Source organism: Microcaecilia unicolor, chromosome 13 (genome assembly GCF_901765095.1).
Source record: "Microcaecilia unicolor chromosome 13, aMicUni1.1, whole genome shotgun sequence".
Classification (NCBI taxonomy): domain Eukaryota; kingdom Metazoa; phylum Chordata; class Amphibia; order Gymnophiona; family Siphonopidae; genus Microcaecilia; species Microcaecilia unicolor.
Window position 1 is genome coordinate 82,211,964 of NC_044043.1, and position 23,428 is coordinate 82,235,391.

The following is a 23,428-nucleotide window of genomic DNA, read 5'->3' on the forward strand; positions in this document are numbered from 1 at the left end:
GGATTTCTAGTGCCTGATCCTGCCCATTGAAACCAATGCTGTGAGTTCCAGAATGCAACAGGATGGGGAGGTCAGAAATCCAAGGCTGTCCCAAAATCTCCGGCCTGGATCAGGGTGATGACAATATGCTGTGCAACTAATGTTTATAAATCTCAAATAGAAAACAATAATAACAATGAGAAATTATAATAACCCCCCTCACCACCATTCTCTACCCCTCCAACCCCAACAATAGCTGACTTCTACTACCCCGAGGAATCCTAATCCACCCTGTTAAAATGTCCAGGGGTACAAAATACAACCCGTTCTGTATGCCCTAGAGGGGAGAAATATGCCCTATGAAGCACTGTTATGATTTTTTAATCTATGGATGAATATGAAGTCATCAACAATCTCAAGATTGAGTCTAGCTCTCCCATCTTCCACAGTCCTTCCTGCAATAGAAGAGGTCTTCTTAGAAGATGTACTGGTGAGGCAGCTTGGGCAGAGAAATCATATTAATTTTAACTTTGGTTCAGTCCTGTAAAGTGGAAGAATGCCATCTGGGTTTAATTACTCAGAAGTCTAGCTTTTGCTAGACTAGAGGTTAGAAAGGTCTGAGAGAAATGAAACTTTCTTTGTCCCTTTTTGAGTGATGGATTGTTCATAGGTATTATTTACCACACATTCTCAGTAAGGCATACTGCAGTTTTAAAAGAGTAGGCTGAATGCTATTTAGATATTCTAGATGAGTTAGATTTTGTCTTATAAGGAATTCTGATTTCTGCTTATTTTAGAATATGTTTTATTCTGTGTAATTAATAAGTTCTATTTCTATGTAGAATATCTTTTAAATCCAGTGTCTGATTTTCAAGTGAGCTTTGTCTGCAGTTTAAGAGGTCATCATCTGGTTTGAATTATCCACAGTCCTAGCGAGTTCTGTGTATGAAGCTAGGTGAAAGAGGTCAGGAAAAGTCTTCTCCTTGATTGATTAGCTAAGTGTAGGACTGGTCTTCTGAAAGTAATAACAAACCATGTCTGTGTGCCATTAAGCAAGACTGGCCCCTTGGCCCTTGACCCCTTAATGAATGCCAGAGTCCAGTTAGCAGTTAGTATGAAGTTAGCTGGGAACCTAAGAATTTAATAATAATAATAAAATGCAAGAGATAGGTGCCACATTGTCTAGTGTGAGAGGTCCCAGGTCATAGGTCAGTTTAGGAAATATCTCAAACCTATGTAACTGATATTTTGGAGTAAATGTATAGAGATAATTAGTTCAAGTCAGGGTAATCAATCTATTCTTTACCATCTGGTGAGAAAGGGGGGCTAGAAGGGGTTTAGGAATAATATATAAATGAGAGCAGAAGCAGCTTACGTTAGAGGACAGACAGGAGACGCAGGATCCAGAGAGCTCAGTAGAAGAGACACAGAAGGACAAGACACAGAGAGAGCTAGAGCTGATGTCCTACTTTGTTTGCTGGCTAATAAAGAAGATTTCTCTCTCATTCTGGTGTGTGGTGTTTGACTCCTGAAGTACCACAGATTCTGCTAACAATAGTGGTAATTCCTGCAACACTGGTAGCAGGAATGTACAGGAGCCCCCATGTAAATTTTGCTAGTTGTGGCCAGCATGTTTGCTTGTTTTTCCAAAAATCAAAATATCGGTCTGCATCACTCAAACATAAATAACAGTCCAGTTCATTAACAGGCTTCAAGTTAGAAAATGATATGGGGACAAAGTATGTGCCTGTTCCCACGAGCTCTGTCCCCATCCCCGCCCCATCCCCGTGGGATCTGTGCCCATCCCCACCCCGTCCCCACAGGCTCTGTCCCCATCCCCACCTCTGCGGTTACTGCGGATCCCCATCCCCATGTCATTCTCTAACACAAAGGAAAAGGACAGACCTCTGAAAGAGGTGAGAAAAGGTGGAAATAGGGAAGATAAAATGAGGAACAGAAGCCTAGATAAGGTGTAAGACATAAGAAAGGGACAAGAGGTGGAGAGGAAAGGAGTTACAGGGAAGGAGCTGGCACTGGTGAGAGATGAGAAGTAGAACGTAGTTCAAGCTGGGACAGGGGGGAAGGGGAAGGGGAAGGGAGGGAGGGAGGGGATGACTACATGGGGTAAAAAAAAATGTGTATTACTGCCGTTCTACCACAGTATATGGGATGAGTGGTGCTGCCTTGTGACCTCTATGGTGCTCCCTGAAGAAGCACATGGAGGGTGAAACCGGTTGGAGCAGGATCGATATGGCAGTTTGAACTGTTGTTGCAAAATACCCATTTTAAAATATTTGTGTGAGACTTCTCCTTTTTTTCTACCTCTGTTTGAAATGGTCGGAGGACTTTTCCATGCTGGAGAGTCTTTTAAGTTCCCTCAGAGAATTCTGAGTTGAATATATTGGTGGATTAATAAAGAGTTATTTATATTTTTCTAAAGAAATGTTTTTGACATTTTTGTAAAAGATATATAAGAATACCACTTTTTGATGCATATTTTGAACCTTGGTTTCTATTTTTGATTACCAGATTTATTGTACACTTGAGTTGCAAAGTGTAACATTCTGCTCTTCATCTATTATTGGGGGAGGTTTTATTGGTTGGTCTGGGAATGTTTGGGGTTAATGTATATTAATGTCCTATAGGATTTACATTTAAAATGTAGGTTAGAACAAAATGAAATGAAATTATAATGTTATATTTAGTTGGTGGCTGAAATTGGCTGGGACTGGAATATAATCAGATGTGGCCAATCAAAAGAGAGCCGAGTTTGCATTTCCACTTCAGAAACTAACTAGTACCTTGTGCTACTTGCTCTCTTCCTATTGGCTGCAGCTGGAGCTTACTTGATGCTGCTGGCAGACTCCCTGGAGTAGTAAGGGGACTTCGGGAGAGAGTCTCCCCGGAACAGGAAATTGTTCGAGGAAGGCGGGACCGGCAGCCGCCAACAGGAGGGACAGTGCGGCGCTCCGCGATCTTTATTTCTGTTTTTGCCGCCACTGCTGTAACAGCAGCAGCAGCAGTGGTGGCCGCGGAAGGAAGGTAGTGTGTGGGAAAGGGGAGAACAGCGGAAGAACGGCAGGGACAACAGCGGGCATCCGGGCAGAGCCTCTGGGCCCTCGAGCACTGCCCGGTTGCCCGAACGGTCAGTTCGCTCCTGGTCCAAAAACTGGGTAAATGATGGTATTTAAGCTACAACACCAGCTTTCTTCTGGTGTGCAGCCATTCCTGCGATTTGAGTCCTGATATCTGCGTGATTCTGCGTGATTCATACTGCAAGGCAAAAGTAGGCTTAGAGCACCACAACCCCCCTTCCTGATGCTTAAACCTAGGTGGCGTTTCATAGAATTAACCCTCCTATTCGAGAAATCCTAGAATAACCACTGCAGAAACTCATCTGTCACTCAAGGAATTGCTCTCCTCACTCACTGAATGACCATAAATCTCAACATTTGGACCACGGTGACATGGAAGGACATTTTTATTTCTGTATCTGATTGGTCAACCTATCCAATGTCAATATATCAGCTGCTTGGTTTCCCTTTGGTCCATTCCTGGCTGTTCCTAAGGTTAGCAGAAAGGGATAATTTGCACTTTGGGCAGTGCTAGTTCTGCAATAAAGGAAGTAAATAATCTAATTGCAAATGAAGAGTAAATGCAAATCCCATTACCGTACAACGAGGGCATAGCCATTCGCCATTTGGTATTTCGGGCAAAGGTGGGTTGAGACAGTGCAAATGATATGAAGATGGGCAGGTGTCACAACACAACAGCTCTCCCCCATCTTTACAGATGCGGCAAAACTCCATATGATCATCTTCCTCCTCTTCCTCTTCACCTACTTCTTCCTCATCCTCATCTTCTTCCTTTGGTTCCCACTGAATGCCTTCTTTTTCCTGAAGGTGAAGCACAAAGAGTTGTGTTATCAAAAAATGTTGACAATGCATCCCGAGTCAGACACTACAACACATCTCTGTTCTAGTATCTGGTCCATCTGAATTCTCTTTCCCAGAGGTAACCATAAAGTGATTTGGATTTAACTCATGCAGCTGTCCTTCGTTTAGGCACTGGACAACAATCTGAATATCAGCCAGTGCCCAGTTAACTTCCGGGTCAGTAGATATACCTGGATATCCAGTACTGGGAGACGTAATGCATTCCCCAGCATTGAATATCCAGGGTAAGTAACATAGTAACATAGTAGATGACGGCAGAAAAAGACCTGCACGGTCCATCTAGTCTGCCCACGATAAACTCATATGTGTATACCTTACCTTGAATTTGTACCTGTCCTTTTCAGGGCACAGACCGTATAAGTCTGTCCAGCAGTATTTCCCGCCTCCCAACCACCAGTCCCGCCTCCCATCACCGGCTCCGGCACAGACCCCGTATAAGTCTGCCCTCCCCTATCCTAGCCTCTCAACCACCAACCCCTCTTCCCCCCGCCACCTAATTTCAGCTAAGCTTCTGTGGATCCATTCCTTCTGCACAGGATTCCTTTATGCCTATCCCACGCATGTTTGAATTCCGTTACCGTTTTCATCTCCACCACCTCCCGCGGGAGGGCATTCCAAGCGTTCACCACCCTCTCCGTGAAGAAATACTTCCTGACATCTTTCCTGAGTCTGCCCCCCTTCAATCTCATTTCATGTCCTCTCGTTCTACCGCCTTCCCATCTCCGGTCAGTCATTAGTGACTTGCAGGCTGCTTACTGCCACAAGCTGAATATTTTCCCCCAAGACTTACAATCTATGCTACCCATAGTTATAATCTTTCAAAAAGTTAAATTAGATCATCTCTGGAGTAGGTGAGGGAAAGGGCATAGTGGAGGAAGAAAGTCAAAGAGCCAGGCTCAGCACTGAAGGCATCTGGACCTCACAGCTGAAGCCACAGACATGTGATCAGGGCACTCTACATAGGGCCTCCATTTATAATCAAAATTTCAATTGAATTTACAGTAGCAGTGGAGAGATACAAAGGGTCCATGCAAGGAATCCTATGGAAACCTTCAACCTTACACCTCTTCAATTAGCTTTCATCATCCTTACACCCCACTCCCCATGTTTTTGATAATTAAACTCAACAATCATCATGGTCTTCCCAACGCATTCCTCCTAGAACGATCCTGTGAAAATGAATAACTGGACATTATATTATTCAGTATCATACTTTGCTTTGCATAGAAATACAAAATGTAGGCAATTTTAAAAGTTAATACCCCGGTAAATGGGCTTTGAAAATTGCCAACTCTCCCTGCACGTAAAAGTATATGCCGATAGATGTCCTGGACTATTGGTTTGACTCAACTACATGTGCTCTTTGCATCCCACAGAAGCTGCTGGCCTAGGCAACCATCTAGTCTGCCTGATGGCTAAAGCCAGCCCTAACAATATAGCACAACCTTACTTAGAGGATACAATACAAAAATATGTGACCATTGAATCTCAAGCCCTTGAAGCACAGAGATCCTGTTCTTAGACAGGTCTTCAAGTACCCTCCCTTCTCTATCCTAGCCAGGATATCCACAGTGGTACGTTTGAGAAAGATTTGCATGCACTGTCTTTATGGAAATGCAAATATAGCTTATAAATATGCATTGTTGAAATCCTGAAACTCTGACTGGCTAAGTGCTTACTCATAAACCAGGCTGAGAACTACAGTTTCTGTGACTGTGAAGAGTCACACTCACAGGCTCTTAGTTTTAGAGCAGAGCTTTGCACATCTGCACTGGTAGCCCCACAGCTGTTCAGCTTTTCAGGGTACCCCAAAGAACTATGCATGACATATATTTGCATGCACTGGAGAGCTGGTTTATGCACGGTAGACCCCACACATCATGAATGTAGAGAAAACACAGTGAGAATGACCAAACGTTAACCAGGAGTATATCAAAGGAAGTCGTTTATTAGGCAGTAGTGCAACTTCCACACACATTCAAGAAAATCAGTTGTAGACAGGCAAACGGGACTCAACACAAGCTGTGTTTCGGCATTAAAGCCTTCATCAGCAGTCCTAGGTGGATTGTCTCATATGTTTGCAAAGTTCTGAAAGAACTTTGCCGAGTGAGTTATTAATATAAGGGTACAATGTTAACAATCATTAGCACAGAGACACCTCTTTCCTGAGCAACAGCATCTAGACAGTGTCTGTGCTAATATTTGTTCAAATTGTGCACCTATGGTATTAACTCACTCAAGCCACAACAAAAAAAAGGAGGTGAAAACCCTCACGATACCGTGAGATATGAAACAAAAAAGTGAGGAAAATGAATGAGGATATCAAAAAAATGCTTTATTATATAAAAAATGACCCGACATGGCCGTGTTTCGGCCCAAAGGCCTGCCTCAGGGGTCTCGAACAACCTCAGATGATATGGTGTAAAATGTACACTGTTGAAAATGTGCTACAATGAAAGCTTCTTTGGTCTCCTCTCTTCCAAAAAATATATATAAAACGTCAATACCAGGAACAAGCCTGTTCTGCGTCTCTCCTGAAGGAACCTCTGCACTGTCCTGATGCTGCCCGGATGGCACTGAAGCTGTCTGCCTGGATTATCAGAGACACTCTCCAAGCATGTACCACTGAAAATTCAAGTATGACCCGGCCAACAGGACTTATATGAGCTGTTCCTACCCAAATAAGTCCCACTGAATATCGGCCCCTCTGTTCCCCATTTTGTATTTTCCCTTTGGCAACACTATCATATTTAAAAAAAATTGAATTGTAGATGATTGTCTTCTACAATTGAAGGATGGTGGGAACAAAGAGAAACACTTCACAGGAGACGCTCCTCCACTCTCGTATTTCTCCTCTGTTCCCTATCCTATCAATTATTGTATTTTCTTTCTACTTCCTCAACATCTATTGATTTTATTGATTGTAAACCGCCCAGAAAGGTCTCTCTTGTTGCAACATGTCAAATATGAGCAAACTTGAAACTTGAGTGCTTGGTCCTATTTTGCCAATACTAAAAGAGCCACTTACGCAGTGTGGACAGCTCCACTTGCCCTCTGGGGCTTTCTCAAGCTCTGGATCCAGGCAAACAAGGTGATAGGCACGAGGGCAGGTGTCGCACAGAATGATCTCCCCCCCCTGCTGGCAAACCTCGCAGTAATCCTGATGATCAGTCTCATAGCCATCTCCTTCTTCAACTGAGGCAAGGAATGGAAACAGAAGGAAAATACACTTTTTTCAATACTGTACGAGGGAAAGAGGTTAAAATATGACTCAAAACACCCCCCTCCTATTTTCCCTATGCTGCAGGTGTAGGGTTCCAGGTTAAGGTATAAGAGTTATCCAGTACCTGAATACCCTGTGGTACTAAAAATGACATACTAGTGAGGCATATTTTCAAAGCATTTAGACTTACAAAGTTCCATAGAATAGTTTGAAATACTGTGGAATTTTGTAAGTCTAAGTTCTTTGAAAATGAGCCCCAAAATTTGTGTATTTAATCAGCAAAGATCTTTGTTGACCTATATATATTGTAAAGAGTATGTAGGACAGGCCCCAAAGGAACCCTGGGATAGGCCAGAATACCCCCGTTATAGGCAGGCATTCCCCAGAAAAAAACTAGAAATAAAGAACTACAACTCCCAGCATGCCCCAAGGGAGACCGGGGATAAGAGAAACTATGTGCATTCCCAGGAGTCTCCAGAGGAGGGCCGCAGGGGAAGGAATAAGGCTGATTATCCAACCTAGTGGAAGAGGTGGTGGAACAGGTGGGTGGAGAAAGAAGAGCCACCAAAGAGCTTTAATGAAAGAAAGGGTGAGCAGCTGGGAGAAGGGCGGGGCGAGGAGAATATGGATTGGGCTCCTGAGGAGAGAGAGGCAGAGGGGGAGCCTTGCCCTATGGAGTTGACTGAACCGGAGAACACCCTGGAAGAGCCGATGGACTTTTCAGTTCTGGCTCAGCGAAAGCCAAGGAAGTAGCGGGGCCAAGCCGGGTCAAGCGGGAGGAGGTCAGGTAGGAGTATGACTGACCAAGAGGGTGGGACCCTAGGCTTTGAGCCCACGCAAAGCCATTACTGAACTGTGTTTTGAAAGCCTGGCTAAACTGAGCTGTGTTTTGAAAGCTTGGCTAGAATTGAACTGTGTTTTTGAAAGCCTGGCTAAATTGAGCTGTGTTTTGGAACGCTTGGCTAGAACTGAACTGTATTTTTGAAAGCTTGGCTAGACCTGAACTGTGTTTTGAAAGCCTAGCTGGACTGAGCTATGTTTTTGAAGCTGGCTAGAACTGAACTGTGTTTTGAAAGCCTGGCTAAACTGAGCAGTGGGGTAAAGCTGGGCTAAAAGTGAACTGTGTTTTGGGAAAACCCCGCTACTCTGAACAGGGTATTTTTTTTCTTTTTTTTTATAATTTGCTGCTACTCTTCCCCAAGAGGGAGGGAGAGGAAGCAGCTGTGGAAGCCTGCACTGGGAAACTAACCGGATTGAGAAAGGTGAATGATAACTGTGCTTTGTTTTGTGTTTTGGTGCCACAACTGAGGAAAGGAGGGAAACCCCTCCTAGGCAATAACAAGCCTCATTGTTCTGAGGGAAAAAGGAGCAGTACTAGAAGGTGTTCTTCAGGTTGTGGAGAGCTGCAACCGCTGAGGGAAGAGGATACCCTTTACAATATATAGGTCAACAAAGTGTAGGTGACGCCTTTTTGTTGGGATAACTTATTTTCAAAAAGCTCTGCTCCCCCCATCAGGCTCATATAGTGAGTTAGTCTAATAAAAAAAATCCATCAAGTATGACTTATTGAGCTTTATTTCTAAGTATCCACATGTGATGATGGCAAAGAAACTACACTACATTATTCAGCGTTCCAAAAGACAATCATATTACAAGTTTAATAGATTTCCCTAGCAATTTAATAACACTGTGATGTACTGTAGCTAGGATACCTACAGTCATGAATAGATATGGGACACTGGGGATTAATGAACACTAAATTCCAGTACAAGATGTTCTTAGTCAAGCTGTGTTTTGGACAAGGACATCACACCTCCACTATTGTCCTCCGCCACTCTTCTGGAAGGTCAATGAAAGCCATGTCAAAGGCTGGTGGAAGTGTTTGTAGTTAGGTGCATAACTCTTTGTATTCTATAACCTGTGCACCTAACTCCAAGGCACACCCCTGAACCACCCATGCCCTTCCAATATCCACGCCCCCTAGAAGTTGTGTACAACTTCTAGATTAGTGACTAAGGGCAGTTGCACTTGCAAATGCTAATTGGTGCCATTAACACCAATTCACGCTAATTTAAGCCAATAATTGGCTGTTAATTGCAATTAACAGTGAATTATTGAATTAAGTTGCACAAACTATTGCCCTTAGTCAAAGAGGTTTTCCATCAGAGGTCAACGGCCATGAGAATTTTTATCAGTGACAGGAAGAAGACAACAGGGCAAAGGTGCAGATCACCCAGGGGTGAACTGAGGAGCCTGAGGGTTGAGAAGTACAGTAGGATCATACGCTATGTCAACAGTTCCTACAGGATACCTGTCATGAAATACACATAAGGGAAATCTGCATATTCTGGGTCACCATCAGTGTAAATAGATGTCATGAGTATTTACTCAAAGAGAAGAAAATGGCGGAAGGAACCCCCCTTTACAATCACAAAAAAGAAGAAGGGGGTAGACCAATGTCATTCCAAAACAAGTGTTTATTAAAATTAATGTCTAAAGAATGACTTCCAAAACGAAACAACAAAGAAGGAGGGACAATCCTCACCAAACCGTGAGCAGTGGAAAAAAAAACAGTGAGGTGAATCCAGGGAGGATAACAAATAAGTCTTTATTGGGAATGACTAAAATACGACCCGCCACGGCCGTGTTTCGGCCAGAAGGCCTGCCTCAGGGGTCTTATTTTAGTCATTCCCAATAAAGACTTATTTGTTATCTTATTTAAGATGGATGCTTATGGTATGCCTTCTTGAAAAGGTCTGTTTTCAGTAGCCTAACCATCTTCCAAAGGCTACTGAAAACAGACCTTTTCAAGAAGGCATACCATAAGCATCCATCTTACATACGAAAAATAACACTATATACGATCTATACAAAACCGAACTCTTATCACATGACTGATCAACCTCTCTGACATTAATGATAAAGCAGTATTACTTAAAACCATATGCCGAATAGGACCCCTCTATAGTCGATGACCTAATGTATATTACAATCCAATTTATTACGCAGGAACCTTCGTGCAAAACCATAATTTATTCTTGTTTTCCATGTATGTACACACATGATACATATATATACCATGATTTGTTCCACATATGTTATGCTCCATGTATGTTACCATGTATGCATGCACCTTAATGCAATACCATTTGTTATTTTGTTACCCAGAATGGCAGCCGCCATTACGGCAAATGTAAGCCACATTGAGCCTGCAAATTGGTGGGAAAATGTGGGCTACAAATGCTACAAATAAATAAATCTTCCCTGGATTCACCTCACTGTTTTTTTCCACTAAGAATGACTTCCAGCCAGACACACTGCATATCTTTTGGATTTCTGTCTACTTGTGGCTTTTGCTGCTCTTTTATTGGATGCTTTTATTTTACTAATTTTTACTCATCAATTAAGACTGAGCAAACCTGAATCCTAAAGCACCAAAATATAGATCTGCGTGGAGTGATTCTTAGCCATTAATTTGAATAAACACTTGTTTTCGCCAGGGTCGCTTTACTCATACTACCCCTCTCCTCAAGACCCTTCACAGGCTCCCTATCCGTTTTCGCATCCTGTTCAAACTTCTTCTACTAACCTATAAATGTACTCACTCTGCTGCTCCCCAGTATCTCTCCACACTCGTCCTTCCCTAAACCCCTTCCCGTGCACTCTGCTCCATGGATAAATCCTTCTTATCTGTTCCCTTCTCCACTACTGCCAACTCCAGACTTCACGCCTTCTGTCTCGCTGCACCCTACGCCTGGAATAAACTTACTGAGCCCCTACGTCTTGCCCAGTCCTTGGCCACCTTTAAATCTAGACTGAAAGCCCACCTCTTTACCATTGCTTTTGACTCGTAACCACTTGTAACCACTCGCCTCCACCTACCCTCCTCTCTTCCTTCCCGTTCACATTAATTGATTTGATTTGCTTACTTTTTTTATTTTTTGTCTATTAGATTGTAAGCTCTTTGAGCAGGGACTGTCTTTCTTCTATGTTTGTGCAGCGCTGCATACGCCTTGTAGCGCTATAGAAATGCTAAATAGTAGTAGTAGTAGTAGTAGTTTTGGAAGGATATTGGTCTACCCTCTTCTTCTTTTTTGTGTGTTTTATATTCTGGGTGTTTACTGCAAATATCCTGAAAACCTGACTGGCTGCAAGTTTCTGAAGGCAGGTTTGAGAACCCCTGTGGTATGGCCTTTATATAATGGCTTTAGACAATAACTAAATGAAATTTCCCCTTCTCATCTTATGATAATAATGCACTGTGGGATAGGTTATTAACATACTTAACTTAATGGTATCATTAGCAATGAGGCAGAGGTAAACAGTAGGTGGAAAGATATCATTTTGATTAGCAGTCAAATCCTCGTTGAAAGTGTCATTCTTAAAAACAGCATTTGGTAAGGCGAAGTAGATGGAACCGTAGTAGAGTTTCCGGCTGTCCCTGCTCTCCAAGATGAGATTGTCTGGGAAGTGATACTTCACTCAGAGCCCCTTTTACCAAGCTGCAGGAAAAGGGGGCTGGTGTCGGCTCACGTTTTACATGCGCGCCGAGGCCCTCTTTTACTGCAGCTGGTAAAAGGGAAGTCTCGCTTTTTTACAGGAAATGGCCGGGCGGCAAGTGAAGCACTTGCTGCATGGCCATTTTGGGGAGGAGCCCTTACTGCCACCCATTAAGGTGGCAGAAAGGGCTCCTGCGTTAATCTGGCGCTACCCAATTACCGCTGGGCACACTCTGGCGCTACAAAAATAAATACATTTTTGTAGCACTGGAAATGACAGCACGCTAGGGGTGGGAAGTACTGCTGGGCTGCTGCGGTAGCCCAATGGTACTTCCTGTATAGCGAGCGGTAAGCCCGCATTGGGCTAAAGCATTGGGCTTACCGCTGCTTAGTAAAAGGAGCCCTCAGCTTGTACAGAGCAAGGGCGCCATTGTACATCACTCTCCTTGCTGGGTAGCCGGCAGGCAAATTATATTCAGCTTTGCCCAATTTTTTGACTCAGCATTCAATGCAGCAGTTAAATATTTCACGAGATTTGATGGGAAAAAAAGGGTTAGGAAATAAAGTTAGAAGGAAGCAGAATGATAAAATAATTTACAACCTCTCTTTTTTTTCCTTCCTTTCTTTCCTCTCTTTATCAAACCGGTCGAGACGTCAGAGCGGACCGAAGAGCTATTAATGCTAGCGCTGTCGAAATCCGACTCTTCACGCTCATCCTCCTCGCTCTGCAAACAGATACACATATGGGCGAAGAAGTGATGGGTTTGTACATTAAAAAAAAAAGTCTTCCTTAACAGTGAAGTCAACCACTTCTAATGCTAAGAAGGTTGGGGGACATTTATGTAGAGCGAACTGAACTTTCAGCCTTCTTCCTATGGGGTCCTTTTACTATGGTGCGCTGAAAAAATGGCCTGCGGTACTGTAGGCCCATGTTTTGGGCGTGTGCAGAATCCTTTTTCAGTGCACCTGTAAAAAAAATGCCTTTTTAAATTTTTTTCCGAAAATGGACTTGTGGAAAATGAAAATTGCCACGAGTCCATTTTGGGTCTGAGACCTTACTTCCAGCCATTGGCCTAGTGGTAAAGTCTCACGCAATAACTAGGTGGTAATGACCTACATGCATCAAATGCCAATTGGCGTGCGCCCAATACTCACATCTGAAAATAATTTTTCTGACGCACGTATCGGACGCACGCCAAAAATGAAATTACTGCAAGAGCCACGTGTTAGCCGGGCGGTAACTCCATTTTGGTGCACGTTGGGCACACATAGACGCTTACGAGGATTAGTAAAAGGACCCCTGTATTTTTACTGGGTCTGGATTTCATCAGGGCCAATGATGTTTGGTTCAATTTTCAGCTGTAGTAGTATGCAGATTTTTAAAAAAATGCTGGTTGTGCACGTATATTAATAGTTGTGCTAAATATACTTATAGATTGCTGACTGCCATCAGCTATATGTATAGCAGTTATATTCAGTCACTACACATATATGGCTGGGTTCTATAAATGACGCGCAAATTTCCATGCACAGAACTGTGCACACAAGTCAATTAGCACCAATAATTGGGTGATAATTATTGGCATTAATTGGCAACAATTTGGACTTGCGTGCGCATCTCGCTAGGCACTATTCAATACAGATCCATGTGAAAATCTTATAGCATGCATGATGCAACTCAAAGGAGGGCATAGCCATGGGAGCTGTGCATAACTTGCGTGCCGGGATTTACACCTGGTTTCAGTTGCTGTATTTCCTCGTGCCCAAAGCTGAGTGCAAATCCCAGTGTTACACGCTTTTCTATAAAGGGTGCCGATCCTGGAACACTCATTATAGAATACTGTTCAGCGTCGATTTTTTTCCGGTGCCAAATTCTGAACGTCATTTATAGAATTTCCCCCATAGCAACCAGACATCAGTATACCTAAAATCTGGGCACCTGTAGTTACATGAGCCATAGACCTGGTATAACTGCAGGGCCTACATGCAGCATGGGTAAGCATAAATTAGAATACTCTGTACGTGGCACATGTAAATGGCAGCACCACCCATGATCCTCTCATGCTTCACCCTTGTGAATGCCCCCTGGCATTTATAGGCCCTGCCACTTACACACACCCTTACAGAATTAGAGTTTAAATGTTTTGCTGCCACCTATGTGGGTAAGAGTTACCTTTATCTGGGAAAATGCCAGTGCTCTTCACATTTATGCATGCAAGTGCCATGCAAATGAGGTCACAGAAAAAGGGGAAAGGAGAAAAAACCCCTACATGAATCGATCAGCAAAAGCAAAAGAGTAGGGGTGAATCCTATCATATAAAAAAGCAACAAACTAGAGATTATAAACCATATCACGTTACACCATGAGCCTTGCTATGATGGATGGACTCAGCATGAGTACAGCAGGGTTTGAGGAGATACTTTCACTGATATCAATATTCAAGGGATTTGTATGCTTAGATGTCCTTTTATTAAGGTGCACTGAAAAATGGCCTGCGCTGGTGTAGACGTATGTATTGGACATGAGTAGGTCCATTTTTCAGCGCACCTACAAAAAAAGGTCTTTTTTCTTCGGCTGAAAATAGACGTGCAACAAAATAAAAATTGGCGCGCATCCATTTTGGGCCTGAGACCTTACCACCACCCGTTGCGGTAAGTTCTCATGCGGGCGGTAATCATCAGTGTGCGTACAATGCTGATTACCGCCCGGATAGCACCGGAAACTTTTCCGGCGCACATAAAAAAATGAAATTACCACCCGGGCCATGCAGTAACCGGGCAGTAGTTCGAAATTGGACGCGCCTAGGACACACATACGCACCTACGCGGCTTAGTAAAACGGCCCCTTATCGAGGCAATGATGGAGGCTCTCTAAACCCATTTTTGAGACCTTTCAGATGTTATGACTCCTGATGCAGGCGTTCTTGCCAAAACATGGGCCCGTGTCGAATCCGTCCATCTTAGCAAGACTCATGGTTCTCTAGTTTGTTGCTTTTTTATTTAATAAAATTAATTTCCCCTTACCCTCTGGTAACCCTGTCTTTTTTTTTTTTTTTTTTTTTTTTTGAAAGATCAGGGTTCACCCCTACTTCTTTTTTGCTTTTGCTGCACGTAAATGAGGTCACCCAGGTCTAGAATTGCTCTTCATGAGGGTGTTGCTAAATGTATAAGTCCTTTTGAAGATTTGCCCCAGCTTTTTCTGCAGGTGATAATTCCTGATATTTACTAGATTGAAAAGCATATATTGACCCCCTCCCCCCCCCCCCCAAGATACATTATCACATTTTTATAAAATGCCATATTTTTAAACTCCCCCATTCATTATCATGTTTTTTATAAAATCTTGGCTATATTTATGAATTCCGATAACGATATTGGGAAGGAAGGTCACACACTGAACTTCTATTTCCAACGATTGTTATCAGGGTTTGCATAGATTGATTATTATTATTATTATGCTGTTATTATTTTTGGATTAGATCCGAACAAAGAGTTGGAATGAGTTCAGTTTTTCCGAGAAAAGGTGGTGGATTTGAACTTTCAGGTGTAATCCAAACCAACTTGCCCATCTCCAACACTGATAACAATCCTCACTGCTTACTTAGAATGTATTAGCTACAGTCGTAATAGTGACGTGGGTTCAGAGTATCAACATAAACAGGCAGTAGGTCGACCATATATGGTAGCTCTATGTTAAGGAACACAAGTTTAGCTGCTGTTTTGTCTTTGTTTAAATCCCACTGTATGCAGGTGATGAAGTCTTACTTTTCTTATGAACTTCAATAGGAAAATCATTATTGCACCTTTGGGGTAAAACCTGGACTGACTCGGCTTGTTCCCACCATCATGAAATTTATTGTAAAACAGGGGTCAATATTCAAAACGATTAAACTAGGCAGGAGAGCCTTTTGCTTGGATAAATCACTTGTGCTGCCTATCTATTGATATGCAGTGGTACCACAGTTCCGTCTAAGCAGAGTGAGAGACCTCAAAATGCATTTTTGCGAGTGGAGGGGGGGGGGGGGGGGGGTGCTGCTTCAATACTGTGTTTTAAATTGCTAGAGACAGACAGGTTCCCTGGAGTCCTGCAGAGCTTGCCTGTCCCTCACTATTGAAAATGTGATAGAGAAACAGCGCCCCCCACTGGCAGGACTGGAGGTGGACGACTCCTGCTCTGCTTAGAGGGAAAAGTGAGCGGTGCTTAACCGGACAGTGCTGCTCGATATCAGCAGTCACTGCCCCTGTGCTGACTGGATAGTTCAGGAGCGGTCCATGAGCGGTGCTTAGGTGAAGCTGGCACTTGACTGGTTAATGTTATCTTTGACTCCTCTCTCTCCTTCTCTCCGCATATCCAGCAGATAGCCAAGACCTGTCGCTTCTTCCTCTTTAACATCAGCAAAATTCGCCCTTTCCTCTCTGAACACACCACCCGAACTCTCGTCCACGCTCTCATTACCTCTCGCCTGGACTACTGCAACTTACTCCTCACCGGCCTCCCACTTAGCCATCTATCCCCCCTTCAATCTGTTCAGAACTCTGCTGCACGTCTCATATTCCGCCAGAACCGATATACTCATATCACCCCTCTCCTCAGGTCACTTCACTGGCTTCCGATCAGATACCGCATTCAATTCAAGCTTCTCCTTCTTACCTACAAATGCACTCAGTCTGCTGCCCCTCACTATCTTTCTACCCTCATCTCCCCTTTCATTCCCACCCGTAACCTCCGTTCACAGGATAAATCCCTCCTCTCAGTACCCTTCTCCACCACCGCCAACTCCAGGCTCCGCTCATTCTGCCTCGCCTCACCCTATGCTTGGAACAACCTTCCTGAGCCCTTACGCCAAGCCCCCTCCCTGCCCGTCTTCAAGTCTTTGCTTAAAGCCCACCTCTTCAATGCTGCGTTCGGCACCTAACCCTTACCGTTCAGTGAATCCAGACTGCCCCAATTTGACTGCCCCTATCGGACCGACCGTTCACTTGTCTATTAGATTGTAAGCTCTTTGAGCCGGGACTGTCTCTCTTTGTTAAATTGTACAGCGCTGCGTAACCCTAGTAGCGCTCTAGAAATGTTAAGTAGTAGTAGTAGTTAATGGTGATAGTCTACCTGTCAACTAGTAAGTAAGCAGATAAAGTTTTTCAGTATCATCTTTACACTGATGACTCCCAGATCTACCTCTCCACAGCAGAAATCTCAGCCGAAATCCAGGCCAAAGTATCAGCCTGCCTGTCTGACATTGCTGCCTGGATGTCTCAGCGCCATCTGAAACTAAACATGACCAAGACCGAGCTTCTTATCTTTCCCCCTAAACCAACCTCCCCCTCTTCCCCCATTCTCTATTTCTGTGGATAACACTCTCATCCTTCTTGTCTCATCAGCTCGTAACCTTGGGGTAATCTTCGACTCCTTCCTCTCCTTCTCTGCACACATTCAGCAGACATCTAAAACCTGTCGTTTCTTTCTCTAAAATATCACCAAAATTCGCCCTTTCCTTTCTGAGCACACTATCAGAAACCTCATCCACACTCTTATCACCTCTTGCTTAGACTATTGCAACTTGCTTCTCACAGGTCTCCCACTTAGCCATCTCTCTCCTCTTCAATCTAATCAAAATTCTGCTGCACGACTAATATTCCGCCAGTGTCGTTATGCTCACATTAGCCCTCTCCTCGAGTCACTTCACTGGCTTCCTATCCATTTCCGCATACAGTTCAAATTCCTCTTATTGACCTATAAGTGCATTCACTCTGCAGCTCCTCAGTACCTCTCCACTCTCATCTCTCCCTACATTCCTCCCTGGGAACTCCGTTCACTGGGTAAATCTCTCTTATCTGCACCCTTCTCCTCCACAGCTAACTCCAGACTCCGTTCCTTTTATCTTGCTGCACCATATACCTGGAATAGACTTCCTGAGCCGGTACGTCAAGCTCCATCTCTGGCCGTCTTCAAATCTAAGCTAAAAGCCCACCTTTTTGATGCTGCTTTTAACTCCTAACCCTTATTCACTTGTTCAGAACCCTTATTTTATCATCCTCACTTTAATATTCCCTTATCTCTTGTTTGTCCTGTTTGTCTGTCCTAATTAGATTGTAAGCTCTGTGGAGCAAGGACTGTCTCTTCATGTTCAAGGGTACAGCGCTGCGTACGTCTAGTAGCGCTTTAGAAATGATAAGTTGTAGTAGTAAAGTTAAGACAGCAAAAAGGCTGTCTTAAATTATCCACTAAGCTAACCAGGCACTGAATATTGGCCAATGTCTAGATAACTTCTGAGTGACCACACATATCTGGATATTCAAGGTTGGAGCCTAGACATGGTCTGGCATTGAATAGCCAGACTCAGTTCTAACCGTGGTGGCAGGGGCATAGCCAGACACCCAATTTTGGGTGGATCTGGGCCCAAGATGGCTGGGCAGAAGAACTCCGCCCTGTCCCATAACTGATTTGGTCTCTCCCTGTCTTACCTGCATGCCATATGATCTCTCAAACACCCCCCTCCCCCGCATACCTTTTAAGTAGCAGATTTTCACCTGCAGTGAGCAGCAACTAATACACTCTGCTCATGTTGGCTCCACAGCCTTCCCTCTGATGCAACTTCCTGTTTCCGCAAAGGTGGGGAATACATCAGAGGAAGGCTGTGGGGCTGGTGCAAACAGTGCATATCAGTCGCTGCTCACTGCAGGTGAAGATCTGCTATTTACAAAGTATGCAGGAGGGACAGTTGTTGGGAGTTCTCGGCTGATGGGAATCCCTGCCAGCCACATCATAGGTGTGCTGCTACTGGGTGGGCCTGAGCCCAAAGTGGGTGGGCCTGGACCCACCCGGGCCCACCCTTGGCTAGGCCACTGCATGGTGGTCATTAACTTAAAAACCATTGACCACCATGAGCTGAAAATTATCCTCAGTACTTTTATGTAAATCTAACACTAATAAATCTATCTCACTGGTGTACCTCTAAAGACAAATTGCCATTTGAAAGATTGTTACCCTTCTAAAGACAGTTACAATGAAGCACTTAATTAATGCTATGATAATAGGTCAGGTAGAAAGTATATTCTACGCATGTGACAGGTTTGTGCAATTCAAGCACAACCATTGATGCAACTCTCACATCACTGTTACATGAAGTTTAGAAGACCTATTTATTATTATTTATTTAGATTTTGCTCACACCTTTTTCAGTAGTAGCTCAAGGTGAGTTACATTCAGGTACTCTGGATATTTCTCTGTCCCAGGAGGGCTCACAATCTAAGTTTGTACCTGAGGCAATGGAGGGTTAAGTGACGCCCCAGATCACAAGGAGCAGCAGTGGAATTTGAAGCGGCCACCTCTGGATTGCAAGACTGGTGCTCTAACCACTAGGCCACTCCTCCACTAGCAACATTCCATGTAGAATCTCAAATAGTAGCAACAGAATCTCATACAGTAGCAACATTCCATGTAGAATCTCAGATAGTAGCAACATTCCATGTGGAATCTCAACATTCCACGTAGAATCTGAATTAGTAGCAGCATTCCATGTAGACTCTCAGATAGGGAAAGGGAAAGGGAAATGGGACTTGATATACTGCCATTCTGTGGTTTTGAAACTACATTCAAACCAGTTTACATAGTATATACAGGTACCTAGTTGTACCTGAGGCAATGGAGGGTTAAGTGACTTGCCCAAGATCACAAGGAGCAGCAGTGGCCACTTCTGGATTGCAAGACTGGTGCTCTAACCACTCCTAATACTTCAAGTGCCACAGAATTTATCCAACTTTTACTAAGAATGATTATAACCAATGAGGAGGAGTCACTGCTTCCTCCACAACTGCACTTTGCCAGCTGCATAGTTGCTTCTTCATAGGTTCAAGAGAAATGATGTATCATTTCTATTCCCTAGCTTTCAGTGGCTTAGCCAGACCCAGTATTTTGGATGGGCCCAGAATTAATTTAGATGGGCCCATCCATGCCATGCCCCCCCCCCCCCCCCAAATATTAAAAGATTATATATTTTTTTTTGACCTACCCCACATCAACATCTCTCCTCCACTGCAGCGTCATGGCATCTGCCTCCCGTCGCTGAAACCTGTCTCTCCCTGCAGGGCCGCTGAGAGACTGAACTGGGCCTGGGGGAGGGCTGCCACTGCCAGGCCGATGGCAGGGCCACTGCTGCCCCCCCCAATCGTCATCCGCTGCCGCCCCCCTACCCAATCACTGCCACCCCTCCCCCATCGCTGCCGCAACAGGAAATGCCTTGGCTGGCGGGAATCCTGAGGCCCTGCCAGCAGAAGACGTCTACCTCCAGTGCTGACTGCCTGCCCCTGTGGCTGCTTTTCCTCTCAGGGCATGCTCGGTTAAAACCAAGCATGTGTGCCTGTGAGAAAAAGCAGCTGCTCAGCAGAGCAGCGCAGGAGGAAGCTCTGGGTCCTCCCTAGCCTCCAATGGAGGCCCAGTGCCAGAGTTCTCTCTCTCCTGCTCCTGTTGGGCCCTGATCACTCGGGTCCCATCAGGAGCAGAAAAGAGAGAGAGAGAGACCCCGGTGCTGGGCCCCCCTTGGAGGCCCGAGCCCGGGGAATTTTGCTCCCCCCCCCCCCAGCAGCCCTGCTTCCCTGGTATACCTTTCAGGCGTCCCCGGCACCTGCAGCGATTCATAATTGCTACCTGCGCCAGCCCCACAGGCTTCCATCAGCTGGGTCCCGCCCTTGCTGACATAATTTCCTGTTTCCTGTCTCGTGGGATCCAGCTGATAGAAGCCTGCAGAGCCAGCACAGGCAGCAATAATGAATCACTGCAGACACCGGTGACACCTGAAAGGGAAACCGGGGGCGGGACGGGGTTCAGAGATGGGCAGGCAGATGCCGGGACGCAGCAGAGGAGGAGAGATGTTGATGTGGGGTGCCACCACTGGGTGGGCCTGAGCCAAGAATGGGTGGGCATGTTCCCACCCAGGCCCACCCATAGCTACACCATTGCTAGCTTTTTTTATTACTTCCCAAGAAATAATGCAAAATGAAATAGAAAAGTGTGAGATTAAGCGATGGGAAGGGCCTGAAGAAATGAATTAATCTCTACGTTACACATTGAAGTGAGTTTCACCCACATTCCACCCAGACTCTGCCTAGCTCAATGCCTGTTTATAACACATGCTATGTGAGATACAAGCGTATTTACAGAATAGGTTTGGATGCATTTCTGGCACACAGAAACAGGAGCCTGCGCAGCCGCATTGCTGATCTGCAAGGGCAGGCTTCTACATGGAATGCTGCTAGTGGAAGAGTAGCCTAGTGGTTAGTACAGTGGACTTTGATCCTGGGGAACTGAGTTTAATTCCCACTGTAGCTCCTTGTAACTCTGGGCAAGTCACTTAATTTTATTTATTACATTTGTACCCCGCGCTTTCCCACAGATAGCAGGTTCAATGCAGCTTACATAGTAAATAGGATTACAAAGTCTTGAAGGAGAATACAAGTTGTAGTAAACATTGTAATAGTAGGGTTGTGAAAATATGTGAATTAACATGGAGAGGTAAACAAAGATAGGATGAGCAAAAGGGAAAGAGATTGGGAGGGGTAAGGAGTAGGAAGGATGAGGAGGAAAAGATTGAGGGATGAGCATAAGGAGATTGGGCGACATGGTCTAAGGTGTAATAATCGTCAGGACAGGACTCATGTGGGTGGGCTTAAAAGTTAAGTTGGGTCGTTAGGGTAAGCTTTCTTGAAGAGATGGATCTTCAACATTTTTCTGAAGGGTAGATGGTCGTTGATTGTTGATGTGTGTACATATGTATGTCTGTATATGTGCATGTGTGTGTGTGTTTCCTTGGAGGAGTAGCCTAGTGGTTATGCAGCAGACTTTGATCCTGGGGAACTGGGTTCCATTCCCACTGCTGCTCCTTGTGACTCTGCACAAGTCACTTAACCCTCCATTGCCCCAGGTACAAAATAAGCACCTGTATATATGTAAACCGCTTTGAATGTAGTTGCAAAATACCACAGAAAGGCAGTACATCGAGTCCCATTTCCTTTCCCTTTCCCCTTTCTTCTTCTCAACATGCAATGCTCAGAAAAAAAAAGTCAGTTATTTCAAATTTTGTGCCCCTGTCCTGTTTCAAACACAAAATAAAATGTCCCTTTTATAGCTAGATAAAAAAATATAGCTATAATTCCTGCTATATATCTCTATATGCTCTGGAAATTGCATATTGTCTAAATCTAACTCAGAAAGGGGAACGTTCAGAGCTTTCAGAAGGCCCAGCTGGAAGGAAGGCTTACGTGTACTGTTGTGGCTGGAGATCTAGCTGTGAGAACAGGGCTTGAAATATGATAAGACCAGCTGATCTCCTCTCAAATGCTGTATTATCTGTATTACTTTCATCCCATTAGAACATTAGTCTGCTATGCTCTACAAGAGGTGAGGCAGCACTTAAGCAGACATTAGACTCACCCATCTCTGTGAGTCAGACATATAACCTTCCAGTTTGGAACTGTTTCAAATGCGTCCAGTCTGAACATTTGTAAATTGCTTTTTAAAGTCAGGCCAGAATGCTGTCTGTGTCTTATAGTTATCACTGTTCTTGCTCATAGAGGAAAAGAGATGAGAAGGAGCCGTGGATTTACTGAATATTGGAAGCAGTGATTGGCTTTGAAGTTTGTAAATCATGGAGTAGCAGCCTATTGGTTAGTGTAGTGAGCTGAAAACCTTGAGGAACTGGGTTCCATCCCCACTGCAGCTCCTTGTGACTCTGGGTAGGTCACTTAACCCTCCGTTGCTTCAAGTACAAAAAAACCCCCAAAAAACTTAGCTTATGAACCCACGAGGGACAAAGAAAGTACCTGCATAATAAATGTAAAGTACTTTGGTGTACCATAGAAAAGAAATATATCAAATCCATGACCTTTTACCCTCTTATAAAATAGAATCTTGCCCTCCCTCTCTTCAGATGGCTTCATGCAAGGTCCAGAGCAATCAGAACCTAACTCCTTTCCTGTTTGCACAAAAACAAGTCTTAGGTCTTAAGTAGAGCTGCGGAAAGCCGTTACTTATCCCTGGGGTCAGTAGCATGGAATCTTGACCTGAACTGGTCACTGTTGGAAATAGGATTTTAGGTGAGATAGACTAAGGGGGTTGTGATGCTGACAGTCTCCACAGTGGGAACAACTGCAGCCGAACATCCCACCCAGAGCCGTCATCAAGCAAACACCTGCTGTTCCCGTCGTCCTCATGCAGGAAGAGACTTACATCACCTACTCAGGTTATGTAAGTCAAGTTCGAATGCCCACTGTATGTCCCACTCTGGGACATACAGTGGGCATTTTGTTTATTCCGGTTGAAACCTGACAGGTGTTCATTCTAGCATTTTAAAAACTCTTATTACAACCTTTTCTTCTGTCACATTATAAACACTTAGACATAATTTACATCCATTTTAGCCTATATTCCATCCTTGTAAATAAATCCTTCTGTGTATCTATGTAGTTTATAGGTATATGTCTAGAGGTGGTTTAAGCTCCAGTCAGCTAAATAGGAGACACGGTTTTATTATTCCAGAGTGCTAAAGTTATTTTATACACTATCATGTATCTCACCATCATGTATCCAAAACTTCTGCTAAAACAAATGTATACTCTTTTCTATTTCCAGAACTACGTATTTCACCATCATGTACCTAATACTTGCTGTAAAACCAAATGTACATTATTTTCTATTTCCATTATCCACGATGAATTGTAAGCCACATTGAGCCTGCAAAAAGGTGGGATAATGTGGGATACAAATGTAATAACTAAAA

The 23,428-nt window shown here is 44.0% G+C and overlaps 1 protein-coding gene across 1 annotated transcript in view; it reads right to left on the minus strand.

The window, feature by feature from the left end:
• Nucleotides 1–23,428, minus strand: part of CHD5 (chromodomain helicase DNA binding protein 5) — a 192,126-nt gene that overhangs the window by 143,884 nt on the left and 24,814 nt on the right. Inside the window, 3 exon segments of the mRNA XM_030222487.1 lie at nucleotides 3,651–3,875; nucleotides 6,964–7,130; nucleotides 12,259–12,382. Coding sequence (XP_030078347.1) covers nucleotides 3,651–3,875; nucleotides 6,964–7,130; nucleotides 12,259–12,382 — 516 coding nt within the window.